The 17888-nt window shown below is 43.0% G+C and overlaps 1 protein-coding gene across 1 annotated transcript in view; it reads left to right on the plus strand.

The window, feature by feature from the left end:
* The window catches only part of DOCK1 (dedicator of cytokinesis 1), a 340787-nt gene extending 325101 nt beyond the window's left edge, over positions 1–15686 (plus strand). Inside the window, exons 51-52 of the mRNA XM_054382721.1 lie at positions 773–918; positions 14599–15686. Coding sequence (XP_054238696.1) covers positions 773–918; positions 14599–14694 — 242 coding nt within the window. The 3' untranslated portion in view covers positions 14695–15686. The remainder of the gene's footprint in view (positions 1–772; positions 919–14598) is intronic.
* Positions 15687–17888: the final 2202 nt, after the last annotated feature.

Below are 17888 nucleotides of genomic sequence, written 5' to 3' on the forward strand. Positions count from 1 at the left end.
TACTGTGAGAAAGTAAATAAAGCTTAGCTGGGTTATATTTTTTAGGGCACGCACCAAAACTTTGTGGTGTGTTAATATACAAGGTGAGAATGCAGAGCTTAGAGCTGAGAAAAATATACTTGCTAAGCTAGGAATATTGTGGTGTGAAATCCAAAGTAAAAATCATTTTCTATTAAAAAGAGGAGGCTGTTCAAGTACTCTGAGTGTATCCTAAAAATTAGCCCAGTGTGACTCCACATCCCATCAATGTGGGGGTTGGTTCATTTTTTTCTGTTTTCCTTTCATCAGAGAATTTTAGAGGTTAGAAAGGACCTCTGGTGGTCATCAAGTCCAAGCCCCCTGCCAAAGCAGGATGACCTAGGGCAGGTCACACAGGAACACATCCAGATGGACCTGGTGTTCAGGGCCATGGTTTAGTGGTGACTTTGCAGTGCTGGGTTATAGGTTGGACTGGATAATCATGAAGATCTCTTGTAACAAAATATATTCTGTGATTCTGTGGGTCTTGAAAGTCACCAGAGAAGGAGACTCCACACCAGCTCTGGGTAGCCTTTTCGAGTGCTCTGTCACCCTTACGGTAAAGAAGTTTTTCCTCATGTTAAGGTGGATCTTCCTGTCATTAGATGAGCTGCAAATAATTATAGAGGCAGTGAAAAGCAGATACTGCAGGTACAGCATTGTCACTGTATCAGTGCCATAAGAACTGGTGCAGTCTGGATCTTTAGATTCCATTCACTTATTGAAAGAGTTAACTGAGTGTTGTTTTTTACAGATCTGGAGCTGAATGGTATGTCCAGCTCTGAGATCCCTGATGTTCCTCCTCCTCTGCCTCTCAAAGGAAGTATGGCTGATTATGGCAATCTCATGGAAAGTCAAGACTTGATCAGCCCAACAACCTCTCCCCCTGCTCATCAAAGGGTGAGTCTCAGAAAAGATAATCATTTCCTACAATTTTCTTGGCTTTTGTACCTTGAGCAATCCACAGCGAGATGTAATCCTGCTTGTGGACATTTCAGCAGATCCAGACACTTCTACAGCTGCAAACAAGTGTCTGGAGCGTGAGGGAACAGCATCACTCATGGGGACTGACCTGAAGGGAGCTTGGATTTGTTCTGGTGGAGAAGACTAAGAAAAATGTTGTTAGCAGTGTTGGTAAGGGAGCTTTAACCAACAGGATATAGTCTCAGCAGCAAATTAGATTTAATACCCTTTCAGTCCTCTCTCAGGAAAGGAAATAAAACATGTACTGACATCTTTCCTTTGTGGAGCTCTGTTCTGTCAGCTTTCAATCGCCACTTGTTTCCTAGAGACAAACACATGTGCCCCCTTTGAGGGAAGGAGCTCAGAAACACTCTTCATCATCAACAGGGCTTTCAGATTTCTGAAGAAAATACACTTTTTCAACTTTCTTTCCTGTATCTTGGAAGCTTTTAAAAATAATTTGGTCCTTTTCTTTAAAGCAGCACTTTTGAGAAGGGCCATTTATTTTCTTTTTGAAGAAAAAAGCAGGTTTAAAGATGTCTCAGGAGTTGACCCAGGCTGGATCCTGGGTGCCCACCAAAGCCTTTCTATCACTCCCCTCCTCAACTCAACAGGGGAGAGAAAATAGGCTCATGGGTCAAGATAAGGACAGGAAGATCACTAACCTGTTACCGTCATGGGCAAAACAGACTCAACTTGGGGAAATTTGTCTCATTTGGCAATCAAATCCAAGCAGGATAGTGAGAAATAAACCCAAATACTAAAAGACATTCCTTCCATCTTTTGGGGTTTAACTTCATTCCTGATTTCTGTACCTCCTCCTCCTCCTGCACAGGGGTGAGGAATGGAGGTTGTGGTCAGTTCATCGCATGCTGTCTCTGTTGCTCCTTCCTCCTCAGGCCAACTCCTCACATTCTTCCCCTCCTCAAGCATGAGGTCCCTTCCATGGGACATAGCTCTCCACAAACTTCTCCAATATGAGTCCTTCCCACTGGCTGAAGTTTTTCATGAACTGCTCCAGTGTGGGTCCCTTCCACGGGCTATAGTCCTTCAGGGAAGCACCTGCTTCAGTGTGGGTCCCCCATGAGGTCATAAACCATGCCAGGAAACCTCCTCCAGTATGAGCATCTCTCTCCAAAGGGCCACAGATCTTGCCAAGAGCCTACTCCAGTGTGGGCTTCCTATGGGGTCACAGCCTTCTTTTGGGCACCCACCTGCTCTGGCATGAGCTCCTCCATGGGCTACAGGTGGATATCTACTCCACCATTAACCTCCATGGGTTTGGGCTACAGGGGCATTGCCAGCCTCACCGTGGTTTTCACTGCAGACTGCAGGTGCATGAAATACCTCTTCCCCCTCCTTCTTCACTGACCTTGGCTTTTCCCCAAATCTTAAATCTGTTATTTGAGTTGCTGCCACCATTGCTGATGGGCTCAGCCTTGGCCAGTGGCAGGTCCATCTTGGAGCTGGCTGGCATTAGTTCCATCAGACATGGGGGGAAGCTTCTGGCAGCTTCTAGAGAAGCCACCCCTTTAGCCCATCCACTGCCAAAACCTGGTCACACAAACCCGGTACAAGAGGTTTTCTTTCCTTTGACTTTGAAATGTATAACGTTGGCAAGCTGTTATTTTGTGGGAAAATTCATCAGCAGTAGTGATTCTTTTTTTGTTTGCAGAGGTATCTTCCAGGATTTCTCTGAAGTTCCCCATTCAAATGAAATTCTGTTGAGTGATTTGCTTTTCATGGTTAGAGAAAGCATCCTGATCCCAGCAGAGAAAGAGGCAAACAGGAATTGAGTTTTAACTCTGGGAATAGTCTTTTTTTAACACAAATCATCACAGGGCACAACACTACACAAATCTGGCTTTTTTCATGGTTGAAACTGTAACTGTGTTGTTGCAGGAACTTAATATTTCCAGCCTAAACGCAGGGTGGGGGAAAGCCCCAGATATAGAAGTCATTTCAGGAATTGTATACATATATTGGAATGTTCTCTATTCCCATCCTCTGTTCCATGGCTCTACCCCATGGCTGGATGGTTTTAGTAAATACTTTAATTAAACTTTTTTTTAATTAACCCTTTTCCTCTTAATTTCCATCAAAGCATACTAAGCTCTTACCCATTTCCTTGGCTTCTGTCTCAGAGGCCAGCTCTTGCTTGACCTGAATAGAGACCTCCAAGTGGAAAATTACAGAATGTACAGGAGGGCTGCCAGGACTTTTGTCTAAGGAATCCATCTTCATGAAGAAGCCTGAGAAATTCAAATTAGCTTTCAGATTTCTTGAATGTTTCCTGTGTGAGCTCCAGAGTAATAAATTCATTTTGTATGATTTACTGTAAGTTTCAGGTCATGGTAGCAGCTCAGGATTGCTAATGTGAGTTCAGTTTCTAGCTAAAAACATTAACCGACGAGATGATAAAAAATATGATGGGAATAAAAATCCCAATAACCAGTTTCTTTTTCCCATCCTTGTGAGCTGTTGGAGGGGGTTCCACTCATTGGACACAAGCTAGATAGTTACTGTCCTACTAGCAAATACCATCTGGCTGTGATGGTTGGAGCTCAGACCTGAAGATAGCTCAGGTTCCAGCCTCAGTCTCATTGTGGTTGGAGATGTGACCTTGTGGAGCTCTGGTACCTGTCGTGAGCAGAGTTTCCACATCATTAAATGGATGTTCATAAAAATAGGAGCAATATGCTCTCGTGCCTTTGTGCAAAGTTTTTATTACAGGAAGGATCTGGAGGTGCTGGAATGTGTCCAGAGAAGGGCCATGAGGATGAGCAGAGTGCTGGAGCACCTCTCCTTTGGAGACAGACTGAAAGAGTTGGGGCTGTTCAGTCTGGAGAAGAGAAGGCTCCCAGAAGACCTTATTGTGGCCTTCCAGTATCTGAAGGGGGCCTACAAGAAAGCTGATGAGAGACTTTTTAGGATGTCAGGTAATGATAGGACTAGGGGGAATGGAAAAAAAGTAGGAATGGGTAGATTCAGATTGATGTTAGGAAGAAGGTTTTCACCATGAGGGTGGTGAGACACTGGGACAGGTTGCCCAGGGTAGTGCTAGAAGCCCCATCCCTGGAGGTTTTTAAGGCCAGGATGGATGTGGCTCTGGGCAACCTGATCTAGTGTGAGGTGTGGGTTGGAACTAGGTGATCCTTGAGGTCCCTTCCAACCCTAACAATTCTGTGATTCTATGAAAGTTGTATTCTGGTCTTAATTTTTTTTTCTCTTCGCAGTCTTTACCTCTTAGAGTCCTTTCATATTTTTCTTTTAATATATTTTCTAATTGTAAAAATGGACCCACATTAGGTGTTGAAGGGCCTCAGGATTTAAGCATAGCTCAGAAATGCAATCAGGTATAGGCTGAGTCACCTTAGCTAACTGTCCAAAATTTTCTTCAGCATCTCTATTTTGATAAACTTTTACAAGGTGAGTTTCAAAGCCTGTTCAGCTTGGTGAAGAGAAGGCTCCACAGGGACCTTATAGTGGCCTTCTAGTACCTGAAAGGGGTCTAGAAGAAAGCTGTGAAGGGACTTTTTACAAGGGCTTGTAGTGATAGGATGAGAGGGAATGTATTGAAGCTTGAGGAGAGCAGATTTAGACTGGATATTAGGAAGAAATTCTTTACAGTGAGGGTGGTGAGATGCTGGAACAGGTTGCCCAGGGAGGTTGTGAATGCCCCCTCCCTGGAGGGGTTCAAGGCCAGGTAGGATGAGGCATTGAGCAACATGGTCTGCTGGAAGGTGTTTCTGCCCATGGCAGGGGGGTTGGAACTAGATGATCTTTAAGGTCCCTTCCAACCCAAACCATTCTATGAATCTATGAAAATGGATCTAATGCTGATTTGTTACAAAGCCAAGCGTAATAGCCTTAGAATTAATTTCAGAAAAGGCTTCTAGTCTTGTAACAATCTCTCTGCACATTTATTTCATGAGGCTTGTAGGAAAGAAGCTATTAAAGAACATAAAGAAAATGAGTAGTGCTGGGCATGAAAGATCAGATGGGTAGATTCTTATTACTGCTGTGATTAAATCTTGCTTTGCAGTTTTTAATGCCTTCTGTTTTCCTGGGTCAAACAGCTACGTACATACTTCATAACTTTCTAATTCTCTGCCTGGTAAACTGATCATCTTTTAAATTACACAAGCATTGTATCAGTGAAGAAAAATCAGTAAAGGATATTATAGATAAGATTATCTTGGTAGCTTTTAAACTGGCAGTATCTGCCTGTGTGAGAAATCATTACCTTGTTCACTCTGGTTGCCTTGCAGCCAGTTATGAAAACCCAAACCCAGTGCTGCAGTGAACTGAAAAGCATGCAGTGATAAATGCACCGACTGCTTCAAATCAAACTGCCAGCAATAGTGTCATTTAACGTCTGAGATGGTGATCTTAAATCATTTGGAGCCCACTGTTAGCTGGGTCTAACTAAGGTCTTTTATCCAGGTGATCACCTAATTATGATTTTCTGATTGTCCTCTTATTCATTGTTAACTGTGAGACCCTTGCGTATATTTTCTTGCGCTGTGTGATTTGTTCAGTTAAAAATGTCCTTAATAATAGATGGGAGCATAAAAAAAGAAGTCTATGACTCCTGCAAGGATTATTATTACATCAAGGGATTCCTTTAGGCATTTCTCGTTCTCTATGGGTTCATCCATACCCTTGCATACAAATCAGCTGCCTGCTTGGTATTCACAGCGAGGAGGGAAACTCAAAGGAAATAGACAAAGGAACACTTACATTTATAATAGCAGCTCTGACACTTACTAGGCATCAGGTAATGGTTTGGAGGAGAACATCTTGCTCAGTCTGGCACAGATGGAGAACTGGGCAAGGGGGGACAGCCAAGGCTGACCAGTCTCACAGGGCTGGTGGTGACTGCTTATTTTGGCTTTCTGGGATCCTGTTACATGAGGAGCATTCAGACTGGTGATTTGGGTATAATGGCAGTGTTCACACAAGAAGGAAAAATCCAGGGGCATTTTTCATGTGTTGTGATTCATAGAGTGTAGTGTTGATCATTGTCTCTTATAGTAGCTGCAGTGAGCAGAAAAATGCCCTTAAAGGAAACATACAGTCTTCATGCAGAGAAAGACAAAGAGTTGAGGCTGGAGACCAAACTGGAGCCATAGAATTCATAGAATCACAGAATGGTTTGGATTGGAAGGGACCTTTAAAAGTCATCTACTCCAACCCACCTACAGTGAGCAGGGACATCTTCAATTAGAGCATGTTTCCCAGAGTCCCAACCAACCTGACCTGCAATGGTTCCAGGGATAGGGCATCTACCACCTCTCTGGGCAACCTGGGCCAGTGTTTAACCATCCTCTGTGTAAAAAATTTCTTCATTTTCTCTAGTCTAAATCTCCCTCTTTTTGTTTCAAACCATCACCCTTCGTCCTGTCACAAGAGGCCCTGCTAAATATTAGTCTGTCCCCATCTTTCATGTAGCTTCCCTCAAGTACTGGAAGGCTGCTCTAAGGTCTCCTTCTCCAAGCTGAACAACCCCAACTCTCTCAGCCTGTCCTCACTGCAGAGGGGTTCCAGCCATCACACCATTTTTGTTGGAAGCACTAGTTAAGAGTTTGCAATTGCTTCTTCCCTGATGTTATTTTTCAGGAGAAATCCCTCCTTGCTAAGTGCCTCATGCGGTCCCCTGACTCCATGTCAGCACAGGCTGGTGAGGAAGTCTCTCAGTAAGGTGGTACCACCAGCTTGGGACTCATAGCACTGGTTTGGTGGCCAAAGGCTCACTGCCAGCTTACCACAGCAGAGAGAGTTCAGTTGTTAGGAATATTATCCTGTGGATATGTTGGAAAAGTTGAAGTTAGAAATGATTAATCCATTATATTAAATTGGAAAGTTGACTTTGAGGACTGCATTTGCTCACAAATGGAAATAAATGCCTCCTCTTTGTTTGATCCTCCAAACATTGGAACAGGCTGCCCAGGGAGGTGGTGGAGTCAACATCCCTGGAGGTGTTTAAAAGACCTGTGGATGTGGTGCTGAGGGACATGGACATGATGATCTCAGAGGCCTCTTACAACCTTGACAATTGCGTAACTCTATAAGTTCTTAAACCCCAGGCTTTTCATGAACATAGGCTTATGACCAAAGGCTTTCCATCATGTATAGGACTATGTACCTAAAAGGGGGGAGGGGGGATGGGAAAAGGAAGAAATTTGGGGTTTATTTACCATCTGATAATTATTTTTACCTGCTGGAGATGGGAAGCATTGCACATCCTTCCTTTAGCACAAAGTCTCCTGCACCTCCCACCTCATTTGGGCCAAGGTTCGGTGGGTCAAGCTCTTGCCAAGCAAAGAGTTTCTAAAAAGCTGAGAGTCACTTTTTAATAAGTCTCAAAATCAATGAACCACCACTGCTTATTGCAGGAGTTTGAGTGAAAAATGTGTTCTTCCACTGTTTGCCTGGAGATACAGAGCCTGTGATGTGTCCCTGAGCAGCACCCTTGATTTTGTTTTGGAAAGGACCATCTCACTGCCCTCAGCCTGATGATCTGCAGGCTTTGCTCTGGCCAACTGGTAACACATTTGTTTATTGGTCTCGCTGGGCCATGGCCTTCAATAAGAACTAGAGTTTCAGTCTGGAGTTTAAACCTAATTCTGAGGGTATTGCTCATAACTCTTGTGGTCTGTTTATGTAGAGAGCAGAGCAGAACAGCAGTGCTTTAGAAAATGGAGTTAGTCGGCACGATCCGAAGTACTAATGGCCTCCACATGCAGAAATGTCGTTCAACAGAAGGAAAATCACATTAGCCCTGTCTTAAGGCAGATGGCACACAAAGGGAGCAAAGTCCTCAATGCATGAGGGGTGCAGATCTCTAACAAGTTTCAGCTCTTCCTGTTGTCTGCTGCCATCACCCCCAAAGGAGCATCCCACTGCTCCCGCAGTCCCAGCAATCTGAGGTACTGATTTGAGGCAATTAATGATGCCTGTTTTGAGCGAACTTTCATTTCATCCCGGGAGGGGAGTGAGACACCTCTGCTGTGAGACCAGGATGAGGTAGTTGGGGTTGTTCAGCATGGAGAAAAGAAGGCTCAAGGAAGACCTTAATGTGGCTTTTCAGTACTTAAAGGAGACCTGGAAGAAAGATGAGGACAATCTTTCTTGCAGGGCCTGTTGTGACAGGACAAGGGGTGACAGTTTGAAACTGAAAAAGAGAAATTTAGTCTGGATGTAAGGAAGAAATGTTTGACACTCAGAGTGGTGAAACACTGGCCCAGCTTGCCCAGAGAGGTGGGAGATGCCCCATCCCTGGAACCATTGCAGGTCAGGTTGTTTGGGGCTGTGAGCAACCTGCTCTAGTTGAAAATGGCCCTGCTGACTGCAGGGGGATTGAACTAGACTAAAGGTCCCTTCCAATCCAAACCAGTCTGTGATTCTGTGATCTCTCTACAACTCCCTGAAAGAGGTCATTGCAAGGTGGGGACCAGCCTCTTCTCCCAGGTAACAAGTAGCAGGAAGAAAGGAAATGGACCTAAGTTGCACCAAGGGAAGTTTAGGTTGGATTTTAAGGAAAAATTTCTTCACCAAAAGGGTCATTGGACACTGGGATAGGGAAGTAATGGATGCCTGCTCCCTGGAGCTGTTTAAGACAATTTGCATGAGACATTAGAACATAGTCTAACAGTTTTGTACAGGGAGAGGTTAGGTTATGGTTGGACTTGATCTTAAGGTCTTTTCCAACCAGACTATTCTAGGGTTCTCTGTTTAGCACATGGTGGGTAAGAGCAGACAAAGTGGCCCTCTGCAGAAGGACTCTTTCAGTTACAGATTCACAGAATTGTTTTGGACCTATAAGAGCATTGAGTCCAACTGCTACCTAACTCTAGCAAGGCTGGTGCTAAACCATGTCCCTCTGCATCACATCCCCACCTCTTTTAAACATCACAAGGGATGGGGATTCAACCACCTCCCTGGGTAGCCTGTTCCAGTGTTCAAGAACCATTTTGGGGAAGAAGGTTCTTCTAACATCCAACCTAAGTACACTCCAGCAAGTGCAGCTAATGGCTCTGTCAAAAGAAACTCCAAGAGATGAAGTATGATACAGAATTGAATCAGTCATCTTACATTGGTTACCTGCAGTATTTTCCACATACCTTTGTTTCCTGGGTCAAAGGGCCAATTATAATTTGGTTCCCCTGTGTGGCGTTGGGTTGATTCTCTCCACTGGCACATCATTGCTCTTTCAGAAGGGGAGTGTTACTCCACCAAGACCTCCCATTATCTGTTATTTTTCATTGCCAGTATGAAGTAAGCAAGTTGCTACTTGTCAGGCAACTCAGCTTCCTGCTAAAAACAAAGTGAGAAGGAGCAGTTCAGAGCTCCAGATTTGGACTTCATGATCTTAGAGGTCTTTTCCAACCGAAACGATTCTGTGACTGGGAAGCATTTCCAGAGTCCTGTGTAGCTGATAGGCAGTGTAGACAATAAGGTAATTAGAGCAAGGAGTGATGGTTTTGAGCCAAAAGAGAGAGATTTAGCCTAGATGGAAAGAAGAAATTTTTAATGCTGTGGGTGGTGAGACACTGGCCCATGTTGCCCAGAAAGGTGGTAAGATGCCCCATCGCTGGAACCATTCCAGGTCAGGTTTTTTGAGGCTCTGAGCAACCTGCTCTAGTTGCAGCCTGCTGACTGCAGGGGGATTGGGCTAAATGACCTTTAAAGTTCCCTTCCAACCCAAACCATTCCATGATTCTATTTACATCTCATTTCTACTGCTTCTGACCCAATTAGGTCTGTTTATCCTTCAAGGTACAGGTTTTTTTGATTGAATGTCCATAGTTTGTTATATTGCTGGCCATTTAATTGCAAAGAAAAATAGTTACACAGGAAGAAATCTCCTACAGTGTCACAAGGACCATCTTTGGGAATCAGATTTTATTCAATTTTGTTGACTTTTAAGAGATTTTTTTTTTAATTGGGGAAAACCAACCAAACCAAACAAACAAAAAAAAACCCTACAAAAAAAACCCCACCAACATTGTAGTATCTCATTTTGTGCCTTCACAGAGTAGGGGGAAAAAACGCGTTTTTTCATTTTCTTTAATTGCTTTTTACTGCATCCTGGATGTGTATAGTGTAGTGTGGTCTCTTATCTGTAAAAGAATGGAGACCAATGTCTTTAAACCTGATTCTTTTCTCTATCAGGACACCACACACACACACAAAAATAATAAAAAACACAACAAACAAATGGGAGCAATTTCATGTTCAAGGCAGAAGGAACAGATTGCTTCTATGTTTGCAGATGTGCCTTTTACATAAGGTTTCTGCTTCCCCTGAGGTAGCTGTGAGTCAAGGATTCTTGCCCAAAATAGGTCTGAATGTGAAGCAGCAGCCTCTGTAGTTTTGTCAGAGAGGAAAAGCACGTGTCAGGATTCAGTGGGTTCACAATTAACCACTGAAATATGAAGATCAACTCTACAAAGCACTTGCTAATTAAACTGAAAATCCAGGGAAAGTTTCTAAGAGAAAGCAGAGCAAAACTGAGCTTCATAAGCCTAATAGTCATAAAATTGGTTTTTTTGAGAACAAGCTCATCCAGTATCTAACTCTGCCAAGGTCGGTGCTAAACCATGTCCCTCAGCACCACATCTCTGCAGCTTTTAAATACCTCCATGGATGGGGATTCAACCACTTCCCTGAGGAGCCTCTTCCAGTGTTTGAGAACCCTTTCAGTGAAGAATTTTCTGCTAATATCCAACCTAAACCTCCCCTGGTACAACTTGAGACTATTTCTTCTTGTCTTATCACTTCTTACTTGTTCCTTGGGAGAGTAGATCAACCCCCACCGGGCTCAAACCTCCAGAAGGTCTCCCCTCAGCCTCCTTTTCTCCAGGCTGAACAGCCCCAGTTCCATCAGCCACTCCTCACCAGCCCTGTTACCCTCTTCACCAGCTTTCTTGCTCTTCTCTGGACATGCTCCAGCACCTCAGTGTCCTTATTGTAGTGAGGGGTCCAAAACTGAACACAGTTCTTGGTGTGGCCTCCCAAGTGCAGAGTACAGAGGGAAGATCAGAATGGTTTTCTGAGTATGATACTAAGGGGAGAGGGAAAGTGTGCTTGAATTTCTTCCTGTGCTGGAATAACTGGGAGCATGGACCAGCCCTGGGAGTGGTGGCTGGGTCTGGAGTTGCACCAGTTCCATACTGGCACATTTTGTCACACTAATTCTTCAATAATGTTGCCTTGACAGGCATTACACATCCTACTTAATATATTCACTGGTAGCTTTATTATATAAATGAACATGTACTAAATTTATCTGACTTTCTAATGGAAATTGTAAATTCAATTATAATAATTATCTACCTATCTCTGTTATTTCTTTCTGCCTAATTTGCTTGCAGAACCTAAACTCTGGAAGGTTTTGTGCTTGTTATTTATAGCCTATATATTTAGCTTATTCTCATTGTATTTGCCTTGTATCTGTTCCTCCAAAGCAGGTTTTCAGGGATAATTTGATTGTTCTCTGATCAGGATGGTGGGCTCATTTGTTTGAGAAATGCCTTTGATCTGATTGAATTGAGATTTATTGCCAATATGCTGTTATTTAAATTCAAAATGGATTTTCACAAATGATGCTATCAGCAAGGTTAGTTTCTTCCTAGTGAGAAATACCAAGTTAAAAGATTTCTGAGAGCAAAGCACTGAAGAAATTCTGATGGTTTGTGATGTTGTTGGAGAGGGGCACCTGGTTTATTTGGTTATTAAATTAATGTCATCTCTGTGGTGGGGTTATTCAGCCTGGAGAAGAGCAGGCTTAGAGCAGCTTTAAATTATTTTTAGCGGGGCTCCAGGAGAGCTGGAGAGGGACTTTTTACAAAGGCATGGGCAAGGGGTAATGGCTCCAAACTGGAAGAAGCTGGATTTAGGTTAGACATCAGGTAGAAATTCTTTACCAAGAGGGTGCCAAGGCACTGGAACAGGTTCCCCAGAGAAGTTGTGGATCTTCCAACCATGAAAGTGCTCAAAGCCAGGCTGGATGGGGCCTTGGGCGGCCTGGTCTGGAAGGAGGTGTCTGTGCCCAGGGTGGAGGTTTGGAGCTAGATTCTGTGAGGATTCCTGCATGTTGTACACTGATGTTCTGCAGACCACCAGCCTTTCCAAACGTCTGCCCAGAGCCTCAGCCTGGGCACAGGACTGTAACTCACAGTTCCTCCAGGATGTTGAAATCTGCAGATGACAATTGAATGTTTGAAATTAAATAATCATAGAATTATGGAATGCACTGGGTTGGAAGGGATCTCTAGAGGTCACCTAGTCCAACCCCCCTGGCAGTAAGCAGAGATATCCCCAACTATTCCACCTCTTACTCAGGTGCCTTAGTAGGGATACTGGAGCTAACTTAATATATCAGGTTAATAAAGTATTTGGGCATGTAGAGGAAATGTTTCATGGTTCTGACTGTAATGCTTGAGAGAGAGATCACAGCAGTGGCATTTTAATTAAAATAAACCCAAACAAACCTTTGGGTTTGCATTTAGTAAAATAAAATTCTTATTTTATCTACTTTTCATGTTAGTCTCTTGATTTTCTGACTTGGAGATCATTGTATCCTGCTGTAAGTCAGGGTTTGAGCCTGCTCTGGAAAATGAGTGCTGCTTACTCAGCAGGGTTTCCTTGTGTGCATTTCAAGCAGCAGTGCCCTTTCAAGACTCAAACCTTTTAATAACCTGGTGGCTTCTTCAACAGAGCTGAGATAAACTTGAACTGAACTGTGAATGTGGAAGTCTTTAGTGCCAAATATGCTCAGTCCTGGAACACCTCTTGTACAAAGAAAAGCTGAGAGAGTTGGGGTTGTTCAACCTGAAGAAGAGAAGGCTCCAGAGAGACCTTATAGCAGCCTTTCAGTACTTAAAGGGGGCCTGAAAGAAATCTGGCCTGCTAGTGTGCAGTCTTAGCTTTCTGTCTAGTCCACAGTCAGTTAAACTGTGTGGTAAAAGCTCCAGATTTATGCTGTCTGGAAAACATGTGTGGAAGAGGACAGGAGAGCACCAAGTTATCTTAAAGATACTTTTTCCCTGCTACTCTTGCACGTCTCTGGAAACTCCCAGTCAGGAAGTTTCAGGAATATTAGGAGATTCTCCAGGCTGCTTCTGTCCTGTGACAGATGAAAGACTGAACTGTCCTGGCATCTCCGTGAACCTCTCTTTTGGATAGCAGCTTGGGATATCTTTTGAAAGGAAGGATCTTGTTTCACATGCATTTTCACATGATTTACCAGTTGCTTGTCTACCAGTTTCTCACTGTGATTGAGAAATCCTAGAATAGCTTAGGTTGGAAGGAATCATCCACTCCAACCTCCCTGTCATTGGCAGGGACACCTCTCAACTAGACTTGGTTGCTCAAGGCTTCATGCAGCCTGGTCTTGAACACCTCCAGGGAAGGGATATCCACAACCCCTCTGGGTAATTCCAGAGTCTCACTACCCTCGTACTGAAGGTCTTCCTAAGATCCAGTCTAAACCTACTCTCCCTCAGCTTAAAACCATTCCTCCTTGTCCTATCACTAGACACCCTTATGAAAAGTCCCTCTCCAGTCTTCCTGTAGGATTCCTTTTTGACTTGGAAAGTAGCTATAAGGTCCCCTCAGTCTTCTCTTCTCCAGGCTGAACAACCCCAGCTCCTTCAGCCTGTCCTCCTAGCAGAAGTGCTCCAGCCCTTGGATCATTCTTGTGGCCCTCCTCTGGACCCATTCCAACAGTTCTATGTCATTCTTCTGATGAGGACACCAGAACTGGGCACAGTATTCATTGTTTGTGTTGTCCAAGACATTAAAAAAAGTTGGAAGATGAGTAGCAAGGTGCAGCGATGGGAAACCTGGAATGGCTGCAGAGACAAAATGCTGTAGAAAACCTGGGTGCAGAGTGTGAGAGCAAATTGCAGTGTTCTCAAGCTATTTCAGAAACAGATTTGATCATGTATGTGATTGAATGTGATGGGGGAAAAAAAAGTCTTAATTTTCATAATGACTTCTAATTTGTCTAATTAATGGGTGAATCTAACCAAGGGTGCTGCTGTTCTGTTGTGTGATCTATGGAGTGATTTAAAAGATGTATGTTTGAACAGTCCACTTTGAATGTTTTAATTATTACTGAATGTCTAATAGTAGATTGCAAGTTACTTATCTCTTCAATTAGTTTTTTAAATTATTGGTGTTCTAAATGTGCAAAATACCAAAATAACAAAAAACCAATGAAGCTCGTGCTCCAACTTGGATTTTCAGCTCTGTAGTGCATAGAGGCTGAAGGCAATCAATACAGACCAAGAAATCAATATCCTATCATGATATAAAGTGGGGAATTATAAACTTCTCCAGTGCTTTCAAAAGATTTTTCCTGAAATACTGAGCTAATTAATCATGAACCCAGGAGAGATTTTTCTCATTGTCAAAAGTTGTATTTTAAGCTAATAGCCAAGAGCGTTCGGTATTCGTAGCAGAAAATTCTGTGGAGAAGCTTTCAGGAGTCAGAGAGCTGCAGACTTACCTACAGTTAGATATGAAACAGCAAATGTCTCAGACTCACACAGTCTGTCAGAATTGGTCTCTTTCTGCTAACACTCTATCAAAATTGGTTTCTTGCAGCACCTGCCACCTCCACTCCCCAGCAAGACTCCCCCGCCTCCGCCTCCAAAGACAACTCGGAAGCAAACATCTGTTGACTCTGGGATTGTCCAGTGAAGGAAGGAAGCATTTTTGTTGTCCAAAGATAAAGCTGTAACAATTCATTTCCCTAAGTGTTTTATGGTATATAATGTTTACCTCATTCAGGCGTGCAGTATCTAACATTTAGTGCAATGACTTTAACTCCATAAGAAATCCTTTTCTAGCCATGTGTCAGAAGCAACACTACACCCCAACCCCCTTACCCCTTCCTGGGGTTATTCCCTCCCAGAACTTGAAAGAAATCTGAATTTCTACTTGAGACTGGGAGGCGTTCATCAACTGACAGTACCCTTGTCCTAAACCACCTCCCAGCTTCTTCTGGATAACTTCAGGCATGTAGGTATAGCTGTGGAAATTAAAATTAAAGAGCTGAATATTTTCTACCTAAAGGATTTAGGTAGCTGTGGAGTTTAAAATGAGCTGAGTATATTGTACCTAATCTCAGTGTATATAGGAATCGATGATGATATCCACAGGGAATTCAGTGCGCGTTGGAGTAGGCTTCTCCAGAAGGAGAAGCCCCAAATTCTGCCCAGGGCTACAAAGCAGACAAGCTTTGTGAAAAAAAAGCAGACAAAGCTTATCTGTGAAATGTGCCTTCTCTTTAACTCTTCTGTGTTGCAAAGAAGCTGGTTGCTGATGGGCTTTGTCAAAGTAGGTGGCAGGTCATCTCTGTTTTCATTCAGTTGGCCCTTCTGCTGGGGTGATGATCAAGGGGTAAAGCATGGAAGCCTTTGAGTTTTTCTTTAGGAAAAGAAATAGAGGCAGCTGATAGGAGACTCCTCCTGGTCATTCAGAACCTGGTGGTTGAGTGCAGGAATGGGAAGAGCTTTTTCTTTTCTCCTTTAATGTGTAATATTTCATGTGGATTAGGATGAACTGAATAGAATCACTTTGTCCTTGTGCCATCATTCTGTACAGCGTTTGTATATATGATGGTTTTTAGAATGTTTTAATTTTTATGGTGCCTGCTTTTCATGTAATAATGAATTAATGTGCCTGCAAAGGATGCCTTACATATTTTTAATTTCCTAATTGCTTGAAAGTGTAAAACAAAAAGAAAAAAAAAAAGAAAAGAAAGAAAGAAAAAAAAAGAGGGCAATTTGTTGGAGGCTCTGAGAAATATCAGACAATGATGATGGGGTGGGGTATTAGGAGGGAGGGAGGAAGGAAACTAACTTTATATTGTAGCTTTTTTTTTATTGTCATCACTTTTTTTTTTTTTACTATCTACAATCTTTTTACTCTTACAGTAGATTGTTTTTAAATATACCACTGACTCAAAATAAAATAAAATATTATTTTAAAAAAACTTGCCTAAGAAAATGGATACATTTGACATTTCCTTGTTATTTTTGGATCCTCATTTCAGGAACTGTTGCATTCTCCAGAGGGGTATGTATACATTTATCTTCTCTTTTTTTCTGAACAGTTTTGAGGGAACCTGTGGTAAAGCTGAAGTCTCATCATCCTCATATGTCTGCTCCTGTCTGTATGTGCCACTGGGATCAAACACCTCAGCACTAGAAACATGGCTCTTCCCATCCTGTCAATATTCATAAGGATAGCTTGCTTACCTTTAAGTTATAAGTTAGTTGTTGCTGAACACTTCAGAAAATATAAGGTTTGTGTAATAATTTCTACTTCAAGTGTCGAGATTTAGGGAGGTGTGGGCCACTAGACAACTTCCAGAGGCTCTCCATGAACCCCTCTCCCTTCCCAAAGGGAAGAGAAAGGGAACAAAGGAGAGAGACTGATGGGCTGAGAAAGAAAACTAAACCAGCTTTAATTGAAAAAATAGCAATAAAATGAAATAGATGCAAACCAATATGGAACCCAATCCCTGATGGCAGTGATGTAGCTAATGTCACCTCTGATGCTGGGGACAGGCAATAGGGAAGGCCCAGACTGAACTCAGCAGCAGATGGGAACCAGATTCAGCAGCTGGATTTAGGAATATACGGATTGGGATGGAAGGCAGAAGGGACAGAGCCCTCCTTGGACTGCGGCCAGTGAAGGGGAGACTTGACCCTGGTGATCTCTCAGCTTTCTCCTGAAGATGATGTCCACAAGATGGTAAGTTTAGGGTCACCTGCCCTGTGAGCTTCTTTCTGCAGGTGCCATCTCTGACTTACTGTACCTCAACGTAGTACATAAGATTTAGCAATGGCTTTGGTCTGCCCCCTAACCCTTGGTGCTAGCTAGAAGCAGCCACTGTGTGCAAACCTGCCCTGAACTTCAGAAAGTGACCGAGTTGAGAAGTGAAATCACTGAACAGAATTAATTCTAACTCAAACCAGGACACTCAAGTAGCTGCTACACGATGCAAGTAGCAGGCAGAAGTGTGACTTACAGAGCAGTGAAACAATAATGTTCTTACAAAGCAGAAAAATTGCCATTCTCATGAAGGAGGTGGCTCAGATGGTGCAATTCAGTGTTCTCATAACTGCCTTAAACCATCATGTTGCTGCAGATCTTGCAAAGTCAGATACCATCAGCTACCAGAGCCCCTCAGAATCCAGTTAGACATTGTCCAACAATTCCCTGTTTGTTTTATTCCAAGGATAATCTCTTCAAGAGGAACAAGTTGGGAAGGATCCTTAGCTACAGTCAGTCAAATATTCCTTCTGTGGATGATCAATAATGCATTAGAGCTTTAATTCTGTAAGTCTCTCATTTAATTGAAAATTGCTTTAGAGCCTGCTCTTCACAGAATCACAGAATGTTAGGGGTTGAAAAGGACCTCTGAAGATCATCTAGTCCAACCCCCCCCTGCCAGAGCAGGTTCACCTAGAGCATGTTGCACAGGACAGCATCCACTCTGGCTTTGAATGACTCCAGAGATGGAGACTCCAACACCTCTCTGGGACCTTGTTGCAGCACTGGGATGCTGGTGAGTTCCCTCCTCTGTGTTCCATTGAGTTTCCAAAGGATAAGGAAAAGGCTTTCAGGTAGACCCTTAAATGGATGCTGGAAATTTTCTTTCTCGTAAAGTCTTTATTTTCAACATCCTTAGCAAATTCCATTTGGCCCTGCAAATGGCCCTCCTCGAACAAGAGCTGCACTTCCAGATTGGTCCTGCAGCCCAAGCTCTAATTCTTATCTCCATGTGTTTTACAAATGCACAAACTGAGACTGGGAATTGAAAACCAGACTCTCAGATTCACTTTCAGACCTGAATTGTCACAGTTTTTACAACCTAACAGCTT

Source organism: Indicator indicator, chromosome 7 (genome assembly GCF_027791375.1).
Source record: "Indicator indicator isolate 239-I01 chromosome 7, UM_Iind_1.1, whole genome shotgun sequence".
Lineage (NCBI taxonomy): Eukaryota > Metazoa > Chordata > Aves > Piciformes > Indicatoridae > Indicator > Indicator indicator.